This window comes from Cyclopterus lumpus, chromosome 1, assembly GCF_009769545.1.
Source record: "Cyclopterus lumpus isolate fCycLum1 chromosome 1, fCycLum1.pri, whole genome shotgun sequence".
NCBI classification, from domain to species: Eukaryota; Metazoa; Chordata; class Actinopteri; order Perciformes; family Cyclopteridae; genus Cyclopterus; species Cyclopterus lumpus.
The window spans coordinates 23,913,241-23,932,397 of NC_046966.1; the positions used below are offsets into that span (position 1 = coordinate 23,913,241).

At 41.2% G+C, this 19,157-nt stretch overlaps 2 protein-coding genes across 7 annotated transcripts; one reads left to right on the forward strand and one right to left on the reverse strand.

Moving 5' to 3' along the window:
- Positions 1–1,035: 1,035 nt before the first annotated feature.
- On the reverse strand, positions 1,036–7,733 carry LOC117733108. Of its 4 annotated transcripts, XM_034536518.1 has the most exons (6): positions 4,563–5,127; positions 3,600–3,965; positions 3,191–3,280; positions 2,852–2,950; positions 2,139–2,223; positions 1,735–2,079 (listed from the first exon to the last, which is right to left on the reverse strand). In XM_034536518.1, the coding sequence occupies exons 1-6, from the start codon at positions 4,609–4,611 to the stop codon at positions 2,076–2,078; spliced, it is 693 nt and encodes a 230-aa protein (XP_034392409.1). In that variant the 5' UTR covers positions 4,612–5,127; the 3' UTR covers positions 1,735–2,075. The 4 variants fall into 4 exon arrangements, 3 of the variants coding, with proteins under 3 accessions (XP_034392394.1, XP_034392409.1, XP_034392401.1); XR_004609691.1 differs by lacking the exon at positions 4,563–5,127 and adding an exon at positions 5,563–5,695 and having other exon boundaries at positions 1,036–2,223; XM_034536503.1 differs by having other exon boundaries at positions 1,036–2,223; positions 4,563–5,126.
- Positions 7,734–10,813: 3,080 nt separating this feature from the next.
- On the forward strand, positions 10,814–19,135 carry ptp4a1 (protein tyrosine phosphatase 4A1). 3 transcript variants are annotated; one of them, XM_034536627.1, is made up of 7 exons: positions 10,814–10,991; positions 12,962–13,249; positions 13,599–13,718; positions 13,930–14,022; positions 14,509–14,639; positions 17,294–17,368; positions 17,901–19,135. In XM_034536627.1, exons 3-7 carry the CDS (start codon positions 13,614–13,616, stop codon positions 18,016–18,018), a joined length of 522 nt encoding a protein of 173 aa, XP_034392518.1. In that variant the 5' UTR covers positions 10,814–10,991; positions 12,962–13,249; positions 13,599–13,613; the 3' UTR covers positions 18,019–19,135. The 3 variants fall into 3 exon arrangements, with proteins under 3 accessions (XP_034392518.1, XP_034392527.1, XP_034392536.1); XM_034536636.1 differs by having other exon boundaries at positions 12,962–13,193; XM_034536645.1 differs by having other exon boundaries at positions 12,965–13,718.
- Positions 19,136–19,157: the final 22 nt, after the last annotated feature.

Consider the following 19,157-nt stretch of genomic DNA (forward strand, 5'->3'; position numbering starts at 1 on the left):
ATGGTGTGGTGGTTAGCTAACTTAACGTTAGCTGTAACTTAACGTTAGCTAACTTAACATTAGCTAAGTTCCTCAGCTCACTAACTCACTCGCGATCTGTCTACTACACTCATTGTTTCATTTGATATAACTTAACGTTAGCTAACGTTGGTGTGGCTAACGATGGTGTGGTGGTTAGCTAACTTAACGTTAGCTAACCACCACACCACAGGATGGACAGGAGCCACAGATCAATGGCTGTTCTGTCTTTGTGTTATTATCATAATTACTCAACAACATTGGTTCAGAAGGCTTCCTAACTATATGACATATTGTTTCAAACGCGTGACTTATTCAAGCATTGCATCCTTTATCTTATTAATAAACCTCTGCAAACTTTTCAGCATCAGAAATGTATTGAGCAATGACGATGAAATATTGCCAACAAAATATCTATATATATAAATATCTATATATATATCATATGGTAGCAAAAGTAGTTAAACTTTGCTCCGTTTTCTTTTTTTCACTATGTTAAAAACTTAATTAATTGGGTGTGTATTTTTGTACTGCTATTCATTACTGTTTTAAATTAAAATGTATTAATATGAAGTCTGATTGGTGCTTTCCTTGTGTTCCTCCTTGATCATCATCACTCTTTAACAGCAGGTTAAAGCCTCATTGCAGCGTAGAGATGACAGAAGAGATCAACTCTTATGAAAAGGAATAATAGTAAATATGTTGTCGTAGGAAGTTTCATCCTTTTATTTTATTGACCAGATGTAATCTAAACATTTCTGCACAAACGCTTTTGACTGCGTTGTTTTAGGAGAATCAATAATGATTAGTACACAATGTGTTAAACGCTTCTTGATCACATTTTCTTGCCGTAGTCTCTTTGTATTAAATGTTTGATGCAGAACACCGAGGTGTGTTTTTAATCGTGCTGTTGACACGTTTACTTCAATACAGGATTTGTGAATTATTTTCACCACCATGAATAAATCATTAAATCACAGAAATAAGAGCAGAAAAAAAAAAATACAGGACATCATATGTGTATATACAGTATATATTTATTTGATTGACATGAGCACAGGGGTTCTGCTCTTAGTTGACAAAGGGAGAACAGGAGGCTCACCTGTGTGACCAGGTGAGCAAACACCGTTACACCGTTTAGTGTTTAAATCCTCCACCTGCATTACAGCACCCGACTTATGGATTTAATAGAAACAGGATCCCCAAAATGTTGGTAAGAAGCTCACATCCACTCAGCTCGTTGGCCAAAACATTCAGAGAGAAGTGCTGCAGCGTCTATCAGCGACTGGAACTGTCATGAAGTTACTCACGCTACAATAAACTACAAAGAGACAGGAAATAATGACAAAACAAAGGAAATAAAACATCACGAGACAAAAATCAATTCCATTCTGCGAACGACTTATCACACACACACACACACACACACACACACACACACACACACACACACACACACACACACACACACACACACACACGCACACACACACACACACACACACACACGCACACACACACGGCGAGTCGGCGCCTCACAGCTAACGATGCTAACGTTGCTAAATGGGGAGAACCAGGAGCCGGGGCTCCTCCTGCAACTCATTGTTCTCGGGCCTTCGAGTTGGAAACTCAGGCAAAAGGTTCTCGAGCCCCAATTAGCCGCATAATTATTAGCTTTTCATACTTTTTATGAAAGAATACTGTAACAACGTTGCCTTTTTTTTTTTTTACAATTAAACCTTCATTGCACAACATGGTCGTGTTAAATATGATGATTTCACAGAAAATCCTTTTTGTTTTGACAAAAACGTGGATTTTGTTTTAAAAGCCGGGAGCCAATCAGCTCTTTGATCCGGCGACAGGCCAGGCGGTTTTCCCATCATGCACCTGGGCAAGTCCACTTCTTCAAATGGTATTTCAAGTAGAATAAATAATCTCAAATTAAATACGTTTAAAATCAGCAGACTAGAAGGCGCTCCTCTCTCTCCGACGTCTGAAGAGGCTGTCGGCGTATATTTTTGGGGGGTAAATTAAAATGCAGATCAATAAAACGGTCCTTAAATCAACCGGATGAGCGGTTCTCGTCAGCGACCAACGGCTCTCCGGCCTCGACGGGACGCTCTCCATGCGCCTCCGTTTGTCGGGTCGTCATGGTTACCATTCCAACGCCGGGCGTCCTCGTCCTCGTCCATCTGAACATCTTCTCTGTGAAAACATAGAAACCACTCAGGAAAAATCTTCTGTCATCGTGAAATATGAAATCATATTTTTGGTCTCTCTGGACCTCAAACAGCTGAAATGAAACTCCGTGAGACGTTTAGAAGGAGGACTCTTTGGGGGAACTGATCCCGAGTCAGATATCTGAAATGAGACCAGGAGCCTCGACTCATCTGAAACGTACAAGTATGACGCAATGTCTCCTCAAAGCTTAAAAACGGGCAAATATTAAAGATTTAATTAATTAATTAAGAGGTTCAGCTTTTTGTTGACGCGCACGTTTTATTTATTTGTTTTAAAAGGAGAAAAACTGAAGAACTGGATTGTTTACCAGGAATATTGTTACAGACTAAACTGTGAAATACGGCAAATACGTAAATAATGCGTTAGATTAATAATTAATTAATAATGTATTAATTGTCTTGACATTATTGAAGTTTTAGTCTGAATATAAATATGTTTGTCGTCATTTTCTTTTCCATAAAGTGCTATAAAATAATATTTTATTATCTATGACACGTAATAGTGTCGTAACGCAGTTTATTTACGGTATAAAAAGGTTTTAAAGCTGTTGAAGTTGTGAAGTCTGCTCAGGTTTGAGAAGTTTGTAACTTACTGATTGTTTTACGATTCCTCAGAAGAAGAGCAACAACAAAAAGAGCAACAACAACAACGACGACGACGACGATCCACACAGTCGAGTTCTTTGCAGCATCTGAAGGAAAATCACGAGAAGAGCCGGATGAGAAGGTGAAGCAGGTTTCTTATTAAACGTGGTTCTTCATTCTGATGATTCATTTACAGCGAACTCCTCGACCATTTAAAGAAAACAAGAACAACAACAACATTCAGACACAACTCTGTAAGATTATGTTGTGTTCAAAGACGCTGTCAACATAAATTTAAAAAAAGAGATTGGAACTTTTCTAAAGACGTGTTTTTAAAACACATTTACCTCGATCTTCTGCGTCTGGTTCCTCTTCCACTGGAGCGACAGCGGAGCTGGAACCAGGTCTCGTTGTCCGGTCCTCTTGGTCTCTGGGTTCTTAACAAAAGATAAAAGACACAACAACGTTCTGAGGACCTTGAACACACCGGATCAGATATCTCTCAGTAATCAGATGAAGCTGGTTGTTTACATCTACCTGGGCTCAGAGAGGAACACCTGGTTAAAGAAACATGTTTCCACCATCTACACCACCTAAAGCTCAGCAGCATCTCCACCAGACAGATGAATAAACATCACGTCTTCTGCTTCTGCGTTTACATTCAATTAAAAATCCACGCTGAGCATCTTTTTTAACGCAAATAAATCTTCGAGTGTGATTTGTTTTATTATATTTCCTCATCTCGACCGTGCTCACCAACAGTGAGGTTGACGCAGCAGACGTGGTCCGGCTTGGAGACGAAGCACCTGTACGATCCAGAGTCCTTCGGAGTCACCGAGGAGATGAGCAGCGACAGGTTCCCTCTGCTCAGGTCTCCGTGGAGCGTCGTCCTGTTCCTGAACTCAACGCGCTGGTCGTTCAGGTTCTGCTTCCGGTATCGATAACCGTGGACCAGCCCGGGGAGGACCCGCCCGGGGAGGACCTGCACACAGCTGTCCAGCCTCCTCCAGTCCACCGTGCGGCTCTGGACGTTCACCTGGGGCTCCAGGTGACACGGCAGAGTGACGGCGCTTCCTTCTGCCGCCACTATCGGGGAATCCGGGCAAACGGCACGAGACGCTCCTGAGGAGAAAACAACAACAACAACAACTTTCCTTCAGCTTTAAAACGCCTCTGAAGGACAATTCAGTGCATTTGTTTTGGTCACGTTTGGACTCTTTGCCTCATGATTACCTACGTGATTAATTTACTATGCAGCTATGATTATGAACAACAGTACAACTGGTGTAAATACTCAGTGTGTGTTCAGTAAAGCACGTCTTCCAGCTGGGAGACAATAACACAAACAGCTGCCACAATGTAATACAATTAAATATATAAACTATTTATATTATTATGTATTGATTCATGAGGCTTTATTGAACATGAACACCACGGTGACAAGTTGGGGAATAAGTGGGGTGAAGCTCGACCGCCTCAACGCACTAAAATGAGGCTAAAAGCTCCAGAAAGTTAATATCGAACAAAACGAGCTGAAATTATTATTAAATTAGCGTGTTTATTAATGTCGAACTTCCGTTAAAAGAGTTCAATGGAGCCGACGAGACCGAAGTGAGGCTGAACGCGGCGACGCGAATAAGCACGACTGGCGACGGAGACGAGCCCGAAACAACGACGACGACAACAACAACAACAACAACAACGTCGATGTAAACTTACCGGCCACGAAGGGAAGAAGACATAGTAAAGTTATCGGTGTCACGAACATTGTTAAATCCACGCTGCGCTTTCTAAATGAAACGAGCTTCCGCTTTACTTCCAGCTTTAAAACCTCGCGCGCCAAAGATATGCGCGCTCCCGCTTGACTCACCGGGCGCGCTCCCGCGCAGCACCGTGGAATGTTCCGGAACACGTGATCTCTGTCTTTAGTGTGTTCATTAGTATGAGAAGTATATTTAAAAGGTTTTGAGTCTTTACGGTTTTATGAGGAAGTAGCGTCACATTGATTGGTCTAATTTTCAGTTGTGATGAATAATTAAAGTCAAATTTGAATAAGTTATGAAAAATTTAAAATATATATATAAATGAAACGAGGCCATCAGCGTGAAGTCTGAGATTTGGCTCCAGCGGGGCCTCCAGCAGAGACCCGCCCGCCGTGAACACACCCCGGTCCGGAGAAGAACTCACTGCCCGGCGGCAGCGTCTCCCCCTCCGGCCGGGAGCAACGCTGCTCCGCCTGGTCCCCGCTAGGAGCCCCAAACCGGAGGGAAGGGGGTCACGGGAAAACCAGAACCAGGACCATGTTGCAGCACAATTAGAGGTTTTCTAAAAAGGAGTCTGGAGCAATATATTAATAAATCAATAACCTTTTCTTTGGTGTTCTTTACCGATCAAATAAAGTATGTGCCGATTAAAAACTCAGTAATGTTGGAGGGTTTTTTTAAACTACATTTATATCAGAGCAGGTGGACAAAATAATAAGAACCCTAAATAATGCAATACAGTTTAACAGCAGTGCAAAATAGACAACGTGCATTTTAAATGCAGGACTTCTGTATTAAAACTTATAAAACTGGTGACTGCCTGTATATATTTTAGTTCTGCATTATTATAATGTAATATATATATATACACACACACACACATCTTTATAACGCACATCTATTTAAAATAAATAAACAATCTCAACTAAGTAACATAGTTAATAAGTTATACTTACATAGTTCAGTCAAACCCTGCTGCGCTTTGCTTTTATTATAATAAAGATGAAAGTTTTTAGCTGAGAGACTTTGAGTGTCGTCCACATGCTGAAAGCAACAGTTGAAACCGGAAGTGCGGTCTCCTTTAGCTCCTCCCTTCAATCATTTCCCGCGAATTTGGCGTTTCCTCATTGGCCGAGGCGGCGCGGGAGTTTTTAAAATGTTTTTTTTTGGCGGAATAAAGTTTAAAGTCTGTTAAGTTTGTTTGGTCATTTTAACGGAACTAGAGACACTTTAAATATTAACAGTTAGAGGTTTCACTGCAACACAAATTAATTTCACTTGATAAAAGTAAACAAAAACAAAAAACACTACGATAATAAAATAATAATTATAAAAAAAGGAAATAAAAAATACGACTTTTTTTTATAAAAGCGAATAACATTATTAGTAATAAAATATAAAAAAGTAAAAGGGAATTACAGACGAAAATATAAATAAGTAAAAGGGAATTACATTATTTTTCGTATTTAAATTTTTCATTTATTTTAAAGTAAATTATTATTATTTTTCTTCCTGTTAGCTTGACAGTTACAATTACAATTTATTTAATTCATAATTAAGTACATTTAGGCTACAGAGTACTGTACTTAAGTCTAATTTTGAGGAACTTGTACTTTATTTTTCCCATCTTCTGGTACTTTATACTTCTACTCCACTACATTTGAAGAAAACATTGTACTTTTCACTCCACTAGATTTTACATCAATTAATACGAGCTCATAAAAATTAAAAAAAACATTACTGCATCGTTTTTTAGCAGATTCGCCCAGCAGCCAATCACAGCGGAGGAGGGGCGGGACTAAAAGCTCGCACCACAACGTCAGAGACCAGCGCTGTCAATCGCTCCCTCCTGCTAAAACTTACTTCCGCGTATATACCGTGTCCTAGCAACCAGTGGCCACCGCGCAGCTTTCCAGCGCACCCGTCACATCGCAGGTTAATTTTTAAAACATGGCGGACTTTTCCTAATAAGACGTCACGTGACGTAACATTGACATAAGGCAGTGGTTCCCAAAGTGGGGGTCGCGACCCCTACGGGGGGCGCGGTGGTACTACAGGGGGGTCGCGGCTTCATCGCCAACCCACACACACAGACGCACACATACACCGGTAAAACAATATAAAATAACCGACGTGACATGCACTGTGTTCCAACCACGCCACCAGAGCGGCTCATGTCACAGACCGACTGTGGCAAAACCAGCGAGAGCGAGCGCCCGAGCGAAAGAGAGACACACAGCGACACAGAGCACTGCGGTCAATCCAGCCTCCACTTCGAAAAACACAGTCAAGTCAGCCCGCACGGTTTTTTTCAGTACACGTATATACTAGGCATTACGGTACAGCGTGTAAAACTGACTTTTAAAATAAGATTCCGGTGAACGTGATACGATGAAATACGCCTTTAAATACAGATACAGTAATAGATTAAACTAATCATGAATTTTATGAATGATGAATAAAAAACAATAGGAAGGTAACTCTTCCAATATTGGGACATTTTGATTTTGAATTTCAAAATAAAAGATATAGAAAATCCCATTCATGGGCAAACGTCGTCCAATGTTCCTATATCATCAAAGGGGGTCTTGACAGAAAAAGTTTGGGAACCACTGACATAAGGGAATGATGTATAATAATTATAATTATAACTTAAAAGTAAGTTTAAAGTGTAAAAGTAAACCGAGCACAGATATTAAACAGTATTACATCAAAGAAAGTTTCCTCCGTGTTACTCTCTACCCTTAAAATGAAGACTTTGTGTTGTTGGCAATAAGATCATCAGAACTTTTATTGTATAAGTATATTTACAAATACAAGGAATTAAATGTCTCTTAATATAAACTTCCTCAGCTCTTCGCCGTCTGTAAAATATTGTGAATAAAAGTGACAAAACATCTCAAACACAATATAATTTTAAATTAATCAACTTCATTCTCCTTTAAGTTATTATTGTTTCGTTCACCAATGCAGATTTAAAACAAAAGAGACTCAGAGAACAATAATATAAACTTACCAGAGACCAGAAAAATACTCATGAGAACTAAAAGTATCAGCTCCATGATGAGCTCAGAGAAGAGAAGTGCTGTGATGTCCGACTATAGTTTTTAGGTTGTATACATCTGTGACACATAAAGGGGCGTTGCCAGGCGGAACTGCTGTTGGTCACGTGGGTTCTTGTATAAAGACTGTAGAGGGCGCTGTTGCAACGCAACACGCTGGTCTGAGAGCAGGGTTCACATGGACGGTCTCCAGTTTACACACAGAGACAGGAAACCTGAGCTGCATGTCTTTGAACTGTGGGAGGAACCTGGAGAACCCGGAAGGAACCCACGCTGCCACGAGGAGAACGTGGGGGGTCCGGTGACCTGGGGGCGCCTGGAGGCTGGGGTTTGGGGGGGTCCGGCGCCGCAGTCAAGGAGAAGCCAATGGCATTCAACCCTGTGAAGGCCCTTCTTTACCAGAAAGGAGGGAGGTCACGCATGCTTTTTCCTGCTGTGTTGAAGGTCGACCACAAGGGGGAGACGCACTCCTTCAGCTGAGGAGGATGACCAGCATCTGGTAAACTGAGTAACAGTTGGAACAGATTGAACTGTGCGTAAACTGTGCGTAAGCTGTGCATATGATGTGCACACAGCTGTCTGTGAAGCTTAACACACATATATATATATATATATATATATATATATATATATATATATATATATATATATATATGTTTATTGTGTTCAGATCAGGCCCAGCTTGCAAGGGAGGTGTCCTTTCTAAAAACACTGATCTGATGCATCAAGTTGATATTTATAATGAACACAATATTATGCATTTTCCCTCTACATCCTCTAGTCTGGATGAGCATACCTATAAACGCACTGTTAAGATAAGATAAGATAAGATAATCCTTTATTAGTCCCTCAGTGGGGAAATTACAGGATTACGGCAGCATTGCTCACAGTAATAAATAAAAAACAAGTAGTATAATAAACAGTAAACAGAAATAAGATAAAAAGAGTAAAAACAAGAAGAATATTATATATACAGACGGAGTAGAAATAGAATAAAGTGTATAAAATAAAAAAATTAAAAAGTACTTAAACGTATTAGTATTGCACCAGTGGGTGGGCTAAAGTGCTGTTCAGTGTGAAGTCCAAAGTGTTCAAGTGTTTGTGGCCTACTGGGAGCTCAGCTCAGCTTGTTGTGTAGCCTGACAGCAGCCAGGACCTCTCCCTCAGACACCGGGGATGAATCAGCCGGTGGCTGAAGGAGCTGTGCAGCGCTGCCAGAGTACCCTGTATGGGGTGGGAGGGCTGGTCCATCAGGGACGATAGCTTGGCCATCATCCTCCTGTCTCCCACCACCTCCACAGTATCCAGAGGACACCCCAGCACGCTGCTGGCCTTCCCCACCAGTTTGTCCAGTCTCCTCCTGTCAGCTGCTGTGATGCCGCTGCACCAGAAGACCACTCCATAAAAGATGGCTGATGCCACCACCGAGTCGAAGAAGGTCTTCAGGAGTGCTCCCTGCACCCCAAAGGACCTCAGTCTCCTCAGCAGAAAGAGTCTGCTCTGTCCCTTCTTGTAGAGTGCATGAGCGTGGTCAGACCAGTCCAGTTTATTGTTCAAGTGAACACCCAGGTACTTATAAGACTTCACAATCTCAATGTCCAGTCCCTGGATGCTCACTGGTGTTGGAGGAGAGCGTTTACCAGAAGTAACAAAATAACATAATATAAGAAAAAAACTCGGTAGTGAGCAGGAGCTGCTGTAAAAGGCAGCCGGAAGTAGTAATTAGTTACAACTCCTGGTCCTTGGTCATGGTGGCCACAGCACTTAAAACAATAAACCTCATAATTCTCAAAATTCTGACCCTTTGCTTTTTTATTAACAAACAGCATTTACTTTTACTTTCAATACGTAAGTACTTTGATAATTAAGTACAATAAATATCAGATACTTTAATACTTTTACTCAAGTAGTATTCTCATAGGTGACTTTTACTTTTACAGGAGTCATTTTCCAGTACGGTATCTTTACTTTTACTCAAGTATTGCTTTTGTGTATTTTTTACACCACTGTTAATATCAGTATCACAGGTGCTCAGTGTCTTGATTGAATTACAGTGAAATACTTTAATACATAATATTTTATACAGGCTATACACAATATACAATTCCGTATATAACAATTTAAGGTTGTATCTACATCCCCCACTCATGAAGCTTTAAAGCAGAGAGTTGTTATTGTTTTTTTGTTTTAATGAACTCCAGTTGTAGTTGTGGGTGTTTTCTGGAGCCCACGTGGGGGCTGCAGGAGATGAAAGGGCAGTCCGAGGCCTCGCCACCTGACCGGTGCAGCATGGAGGCAGAGAAATGTCTGGGCATGAAAACCTCGCGTTTTTCAGGGTGGGGTTTTAAAAGAGCTGCTCGTCAAGCTGGAGGCAATGACACGGAGGGAGAACCGGAAGTTCCCTGGGTTCCTCTTCAAAATAAAAGGTAGAGGTGCGTCATACACGGGTACAAAAATACATGCAAGGAATAAAAGAAAGAAAAAAAAACACACACATAAAAAGCATAATATAATTATTGTGTAATTGGGTGTAATTATTGTGACTCAAGCTGTAATATAAGACATAAGTCATGGCTAACACATGTATTTATTTATATCTGACACTTCTTCCTAAAAGAACATACATGCTCGAGAGCAGGAGTCGAGACTCAAATAATGCTGCTGGTGGTAAAGAGGAAAAACCTGTGATTCCAGTTCAAACTGGTAACATCATGTGCACCTCGATGGTTTCTGATCAAACTGATTGGACTGACTTCTTCAGTGCGTCAAGTTCAAACTAAGGACACCACGGTGTCTCTTTAGTCTGATAACTGAATGGTTGTCTTGGTGACAGTAAAGTATGTCACCTGTCGTGCGGCATTGGATTACAATTATTGATGCATTAATGTGACTTTATTGTTTAAGCTGGCATAGGGCTTTTATGTTATGCCTATATTTTGACTATACATCACATACTGCTGGGTAGCTCCTTAATTTCACCAAGGGATCAATAATGTCTTGTCTCAATCTATAATAATTTAGTTGAGCAGATTATATATATATATATATATATTTTTTTTTTTTTTTTTTTTTTTTTACTAGAATCTGCAACAAAAAAAAGAAAAGTGAAACGTGTGTTTTTATTTTGAAAGGTTCCGACCGGAAGTCGTCGCCGTCTTTCCCAACATCGTGACGGCGTCGTCGCAGCGGATCAGGAGACTTCGGCTCCGCTCGGAGAAACACACGGGGAACTGTATGGTGAAGAACCAGCTTCATATCTTTACCTTTTTCTGGAAACCGGCTGTATGATTAAGCTACAATCTTCAATGAGTAAGCATATCCCAGTAAGTAACGTGGTTTCTTTCCTTCTTTTTTTTTTTGTGTGGCCGCCATGTTGTTGTTTTTTTTTTTTTATTGCGTCGGTTTTGTGTCTTGTCTTATTAATCTGTACGTTATCGTCACCAGCTGGGCCCGCAACGGGGTTTCTCCTTCTTCTATCACGGGTTTAAACATCTCCGTGACCCTAAAACACAAAATGTCTGTTTACGTGTGATCGACTCCCTTTTTGTGGCTGCAACGGGGTTCCGCCGTTGAAATCACGGCCGGCCCCGGTTTTTAAAAATACCTCCGTGGACTCCCGACGCGTCACAATAACATCACGTTTCGACTCGTTTAAGCTTTTAACCGTCACGAACCGTTATTAACGGCGTGTTAAACGGTGTGTCGGTTTGCGACGTTCGTCACGGCGAAGGAAGCGGCTCCTCCGGGGGGGGGGGGGGGGATGCTCACTCGGAAGTTACTGACGGTTAACGGTCGTTTTTCTTCCGTCTTCATCATCTTCACGGCAAAATAAATATAAATGGCTTCACCTAACCCTGTCGTCTTTATGTCGCCATTTTCTTTTTCTTTCCGTATTATGTGGATTCATCCTCCTCCCCCGGGCTCCGGAGTAGGGGGAAAAAAAAGGCCTCTCTTCTAAAACGTTAGATGATGGCGCCCGAGTCTCCTCACACGCACACAAAGGACACTTTACAGCCTCCTTTTTAATGCAACGACATGTCATCCGTTTAAATGACCACTTTCACTTGTCTCGCCTCCTCGTCGCCTCCCTCCTAGTCGTTTTTGGAGCTCTCTTTGTCGTCGTTTTCCACCAGAAAATGCTGCTTTTCAGCCGGAAAATACCGGATTAAACAAAGCGTACTCGAACAGCTTGTTGTTGTTTTTTTTTAATAGTATTTGGAGCATAAGCTGGAGAGAGAGTGGGGGTCTTTTTGTGTAAGGGTTTAAAGGGCCGGGTGTCAGTGAGTCAGACCGGAGGGGATGAGGATAATAACAGAGGGAGCCTGAAGGCCTCACGGTGAGATCAGCTCTCACAGGGTTGACCTACATGTCAGATATGACACATCCATCCCATTGTACACCAGCAGCCATTAGGTAAGACACTCCACGCTGCTGCAGTGGCACTTTATGTAACCTACTCTTTGTTTATGTGTTCATCTTTATAGCTCCATATATATATATATACCCCTGTCCCGTGTGGGATTCAAACCCCCCACACCCTGACAGTGATTAGTGCCTTGCCTATTAACATTTTAGCAAACCCATACCTGCACTCGCAGGTGTTGACATGAATTGTTATTGTCTGTTTTCAGTTTCATAGTTGTTAATATGCAGACAACTTTAAATGCAGACAGTTTATTATTATTATTATTATTGTTGTTATTGTTTTACTAATTGTATGTTGCTGTGTGGAGCAAGTAACAAACAACCATTTAATTTAAAACACAGCAGACAAAGAGACTGAACTCTGGTGTGTTTTTTGTCTCGTTGCTTCTTGGGAGAAATTAACATAGATTTTTTTTAAATTGAGGCTCTGGAGAGAAGTGATTTATTCTTATTATAATTGCAGTTTTTGTTATCGTGTGTGTGTGTGTGTATATATATATATATATATATATATATATATATATATATATATATATATATATATATATATATATATATATATATATATATATATATATATATATATATATATATATATGATGCGCCGCCACAAATACAATCATGAAAGAGTTCATCCACCGATTCAGGATTTTATTTTAATTTTTTTAAATCAAATGCAACCGACGAGCCAAAAGGACCCAATTTAAGTAATTTCTGTTGTATTCATCCGACTGCCCAACTCTACTTCCAGTGCACCTGGAGTCCTTGAACCTCGCCAGAAGCCCTCTGTGTTGTGTCCTTTTTAATATTTTATTTTTTAATATTAAAAAGCGTCTCCTCCCTCCTTGTCTCCCTCTGTGTCCTGCAGCAGTTCTGTGGTGTTCTGGGTCACACATTTATGGAGTTTCTGAAGGGCAGTGGGGACTACTGCCAGGCTCAGCACGCTGCCTATGCAGACGAGTGAACGACCAAACTCGCCATCGATCCGACGCACTTGAGCCACAGGAGGGAACCCCCCCCCCCCCGCCCCCCCAACACACCGGAAAGTTGGCAGGACCGGGGCCGCCTCCCAGAACCAGCGACAACTCGGCCTGGATGGGGTAACTTTACCCGCTGCACACTGCCCTCGTCGGCTATCCGCCCGGCCAGAATCAAGGTGGAACCAGCCTTGTTTTTCTCTTCCTTTTTCTTTTCTTTTCTTCCAAAGGAGAGGGGTTTTGAGTTCTGATTGTCCGCCCTTTTTCTTTTTTTTCCCGGCCGTCAACACCCTAAATTTGCCCGTTGCAGCCTTTTTTTCCTTTGTTCTTTTTTTTCTTTTTTTAGCCAACCTCGAAGAAGAACAGAGGATTTCTGTTTCTGGGTTTCTAGAAGCTCGTTGGACCTTTCTGTTTATTTATTTTTTTGACATTCCCTCCGACTTTAACTAAGTGTTTACATTAGTGTTTTTACTCTGTGGAAGACTTTTGGCTTTTGTTACTTCTTCTTTTTTTTTTTTTTTTTTTAAGTTTTACGTTGTCACAATGGCTCGCATGAACAGACCCGCCCCGGTGGAGATCACCTACAAAAACATGAGGTTCCTCATTACCCACAATCCCACCAACGCCACCCTGAACAAGTTCATCGAGGTGAGCCTCAGTCGAAAGTTTAAAGGTGCCAAGTTTAGCTTCCAAGTGTTAAAGTAGTAAAGTTCACATTACGGGACTCTTTAACGACAACGTGGTGGGGAAACTATTTAATAAAGGGAGAAACTTCAGCCAAAGTTTAACTCTAATAAAAGACGCATTTTAGACTCAAAATCAAGCGATAAATCCCCTGATGCATATTTTCTTTTTACAGGAGCTGAAGAAATATGGAGTGACCACCGTCGTGAGGGTTTGTGAGGCCACCTACGACGCCACCCTGGTGGTGAAAGAAGGGATCCAAGTTCTGGTGAGTTCAAGCCCGCGGACCTTTTTTAATTACCGTGTCAAACCGTACTGCCTGTTACACCGCTGCAAGGCATGCTGGGTACAGCTCGCTCGCCACATGACATGTCGAGAACAGAAGAGAGGGAGCCGGGTCCCAGATAGCTGGATAGATTCACTGGTGCAGAAAATGGTGAGAAACATTTTAAAAACCCAAAAGATATTCAAATGACGCAGAAAAAAAGATGATCCTCTCGTTTGTGAAGTTGTGACCGACAAACGTTCTGTTTTTTTTGTTTTTTTTACCCCGCTAATTAATCCATTGAAGTAATTGTCGCGGGACACATTTAATTATATGGCCGCCAGAGGCTTTTTGCCTTTCGATGACTCGGCAACACTGCACGGTTCTGTTCATGGATTCACTCAATGACACGATCTGATATCATCAAAGACTACTTTATTATTTTTAAACTTAATGTGTAAATCCCTAAACCCCCCCCTTCTCTTCCAGGATTGGCCGTTCGATGACGGAGCTCCTCCCTCCAACCAGATCGTGGACGATTGGCTGAACCTGCTGAAGCTGAAGTTCAGGGAGGAGCCGGGTTGCTGTGTGGCGGTCCACTGCGTGGCGGGGCTGGGCAGGTGAGCGCTTATCAAGCATTATGAAGTACTGTGCTCTTATATGATAAAGTACTGTGTTCAGAGATCAGAAAGTACTGTGTTCAGAGATCAGAAAGTACTGTGTTCTGAGATCAGAAAGTACTTAGGTCATAAAGTACTGTGTTCAGAGATCAGAAAGTACTGTGTTCTGAGATCAGAAAGTACTGTGTTCTGAGATCAGAAAGTACTTAGGTCATAAAGTACTGTGTTCAGAGATCAGAAAGTACTGTGTTCTGAGATCAGAAAGTACTGTGTTCTGAGATCAGAAAGTACTTAGGTCATAAAGTACTGTGTTCAGAGATCAGAAAGTACTGTGTTCAGAGATCAGAAAGTACTGTGTTCAGAGATCAGAAAGTACTGTGTTCAGAGATCAGAAAGTACTGTGTTCTGAGATCAGAAAGTACTGTGTTCTGAGATCAGAAAGTACTGTGTTCTTAGATCAGAAAGTACTGTGTTCAGAGATCAGAAAGTACTGTGTTCAGAGATCAGAAAGTACTGTGTTTAGAGATCAGAAAGTACTGTGTTCAGAGATCAGAAAGTACTGTGTTCTGAGATCAGAAAGTACTGTGTTCTTAGATCAGAAAGTACTGTGTTCAGAGATCAGAAAGTACTGTGTTCAGAGATCAGAAAGTACTGTGTTCAGAGATCACAAAGTACTTAGATCAGAAAGTACTGTGTTCTGAGATCAGAAAGTACTGTGTTCTGAGATCACAAAGTACTTAGATCAGAAAGTACTGTGTTCTGAGATCAGAAAGTACTTAGATCAGAAAGTACTGTGTTCTGAGATCAGAAAGTACTGTGTTCTGAGATCAGAAAGTACTTAGATCAGAAAGTACTGTGTTCTGAGATCAGAAAGTACTTAGATCAGAAAGTACTGTGTTCTGAGATCAGAAAGTACTGTGTTCTGAGATCAGAAAGTACTGTGTTCTGAGATCACAAAGTACTGTGTTCTGAGATCAGAAAGTACTATGTTCTTAGATCAGAAAGTACTATGTTACTAGTTCAAGTGACTAGTTCAAGTGACTAGCTAACGTTACTAGCTCACGTTACTAGTTCACGTTACTAGCTCACGTTACTAGTTCACGTTACTAGCTCACGTTACTAGCTCACGTTACTGTGTTCTTAGATCATTAAGTACTATGTTACTAGTTCAAGTGACTAGCTAACGTTACTAGCTCACGTTACTAGTTCACGTTACTAGCTCACGTTACTAGTTCACGTTACTAGCTCACGTTACTAGCTCACGTTACTAGTTCACGTTACTAGCTCACGTTACTAGTTCACGTTACTAGCTCACGTTACTAGCTCACGTTACTGTGTTCTTAGATCATTAAGTACTATGTTCTTAGATCATAAAGTACTATGTGACTAGCTAACATTACTAGCTCACGTAACTAGCTCACGTTACTAGCTCACGTTACTAGCTAACGTTACTAGCTCTCCTCCTGTCGGTCCAAACACTGATTGGTTGTTTACAAAGTCACATGATTAGAGACCAGAGAAACATTGTGATGTCCTGATCACATGATCTGCTGGACACTGGAGGATAAAACTGTATTTTACTGTGTTCTGAGATCAGAAAGTACTTAGATCAGAAAGTACTGTGTTCTGAGATCAGAAAGTACTGTGTTCTGAGATCAGAAAGTACTGTGTTCTGAGATCAGAAAGTACTTAGATCAGAAAGTACTGTGTTCTGAGATCAGAAAGTACTTAGATCAGAAAGTACTGTGTTCTGAGATCAGAAAGTACTGTGTTCTGAGATCAGAAAGTACTTAGATCAGAAAGTACTGTGTTCTGAGATCAGAAAGTACTTAGATCAGAAAGTACTGTGTTCTGAGATCAGAAAGTACTGTGTTCTGAGATCAGAAAGTACTGTGTTCTGAGATCACAAAGTACTGTGTTCTGAGATCAGAAAGTACTATGTTCTTAGATCAGAAAGTACTATGTTACTAGTTCAAGTGACTAGTTCAAGTGACTAGCTAACGTTACTAGCTCACGTTACTAGTTCACGTTACTAGCTCACGTTACTAGTTCACGTTACTAGCTCACGTTACTAGCTCACGTTACTGTGTTCTTAGATCATTAAGTACTATGTTACTAGTTCAAGTGACTAGCTAACGTTACTAGCTCACGTTACTAGTTCACGTTACTAGCTCACGTTACTAGTTCACGTTACTAGCTCACGTTACTAGCTCACGTTACTAGTTCACGTTACTAGCTCACGTTACTAGTTCACGTTACTAGCTCACGTTACTAGCTCACGTTACTGTGTTCTTAGATCATTAAGTACTATGTTCTTAGATCATAAAGTACTATGTGACTAGCTAACATTACTAGCTCACGTAACTAGCTCACGTTACTAGCTCACGTTACTAGCTAACGTTACTAGCTCTCCTCCTGTCGGTCCAAACACTGATTGGTTGTTTACAAAGTCACATGATTAGAGACCAGAGAAACATTGTGATGTCCTGATCACATGATCTGCTGGACACTGGAGGATAAAACTGTATTTTACTCGGTGATGTTAGCGTTACACAAGGGGGGTCCGTACGGATCCACAGCGCTCTAGACCAGAATCATGTAGGTCCCACGTTGTTGTCTCTAACCCACTCACCTGGTCCCTTGTGTCCCTGCAGAGCTCCGGTTCTGGTGGCGCTCGCCTTGATTGAATGTGGGATGAAGTACGAAGATGCTGTTCAGTTCATTCGACAGTAAGTGAGACTCCAAAAGAGAGAGAAAACAAACAATAATGAAACTAAAAGATTAATTTGACGGATGGCATTATTATTTTTGCGACAATATTTCTGTGTGTGGTGTGTGCAGCTGCACAGAGAACGTCGGTGCCCTCTGGTGGACAAACTGTGTAACAGACCATTCACTCCCAAAAACATGCAGTTTATCTGTGATGAGCCCAAACTGTGCTCTGGTTGGACACGTCCTCCTTTTTCTACGTGACTTCCTCATATCAGCTGAATGTTTTAGTAATGCATAACATATTGTGGGGGGGGGGGGGGGGGGGGGGGTCATAAATAGCTTGTAGGTGATGCGTCATGGCTTGACATTTATTTTTAGGTCCCACATTTTGAAATTATATTTGGATTTTCATAGAGCGTTGCCACAGTGATATGGAAGAGGCTGACATATTTTGCCATTATATGTAGTTATATATGCATGACTTTATACAACTTTTTTTTTTGGGACGAACAAATCCGATTTTAAAGCTTATTCGTTTGTTTCTCCCAGGAAGCGCCGAGGAGCGTTCAACAGCAAGCAGCTGTTCTACCTGGAGAAATATCGTCCAAAGATGCGCCTGCGCTTCAAAGATTCCAACGGCCATCGCAATACCTGCTGCATCCAGTAGAGCCGCCTCTCCACCCTGTTAAACTTTTACCTTATTACCTGGCAGGCTTGTTTTCTTAGTCATTGTGTTGAAGTATTTTATTTTGAAAAACCATGTAACTGTCTCCCTTCCCCCTCCCCCCCCTTCCAGGTTCAAAATCAAGTGTCAAAAAAAAGAAAGAAAAAAAATGAGTTGTGTGAACTGGAATCACCGTATTTTCTCTCCATGCCCCCCCCCCCTTCTCCCCTTCCCTCCTCCCCCCCAAAAAAAGCAACCCGCTAAGAGGGGCAGCGCTGAGTCGTGTATCATTGTGAAATGTTGGATTCGTAGTTTCGTCTGCAGCCCAAAGATGTTTGATTGGCCAGTACGTTTACGTGCCTGAAAACTAAAACGTGAGCTCCTTTCTACCCCGTTGAACGATTCTCTCCGTTTCCAGACAGAGAGAGAGAGAGAGAGAGAGAGACGGTTTGCCTTCCTCCAGATCCGGTGGTTCATCCATTAAATGCCTTACAATCGAAGCGGAATGGAGGCGGGAGTCGAACCCCCCCACCCTCCCTCGCCCCCCTCGCCGCCGGCATTTGAAAAAAAAAAAAAGAAAAGAAAAAGGCGTTTCATTTTTCTACTCGGAAACAAAAACAAACAAAACACAAAAAAAAATATAGAAATCGTTGCCTTTCGTCTTGTGCAGGAAGTCTTACGCTCACGTAACGCCCGTTCTCTCTTTTTTTTAATATACAATGCTTAATCGTTGCAATATTTGTCAAATTGAAAGTCTAGGAATTTTTTATTTCTTTTTTTCTCTTATCAAAACCTTCTGTTTACTAATTAACTGCCATGTCCAAAATGTGATTATTATTATTTTTATTTTTTTAAATGTTTTTATTTTTATTTTTTTTCGTTTCCAACTGGACTTCCAACGTCTGCGATATTTTGTACGCCTTTTTATTTGATGTCCCGTAACTTAAAGACTTGGATACTTGATGATTTTGTGTATTTTGAAAGTGTGTACTATTATTATTAATATTATTATTAGGTTGGCTATTTATACTATCAATGGATGTGTGATTTAGTACCGTGAGCGACGAGTTGTACCTGTTCACCAACCTGTGAGTACATTAAATGATACACTGAACTCTGAGTGACAGCTGTCTGTCAAAGGT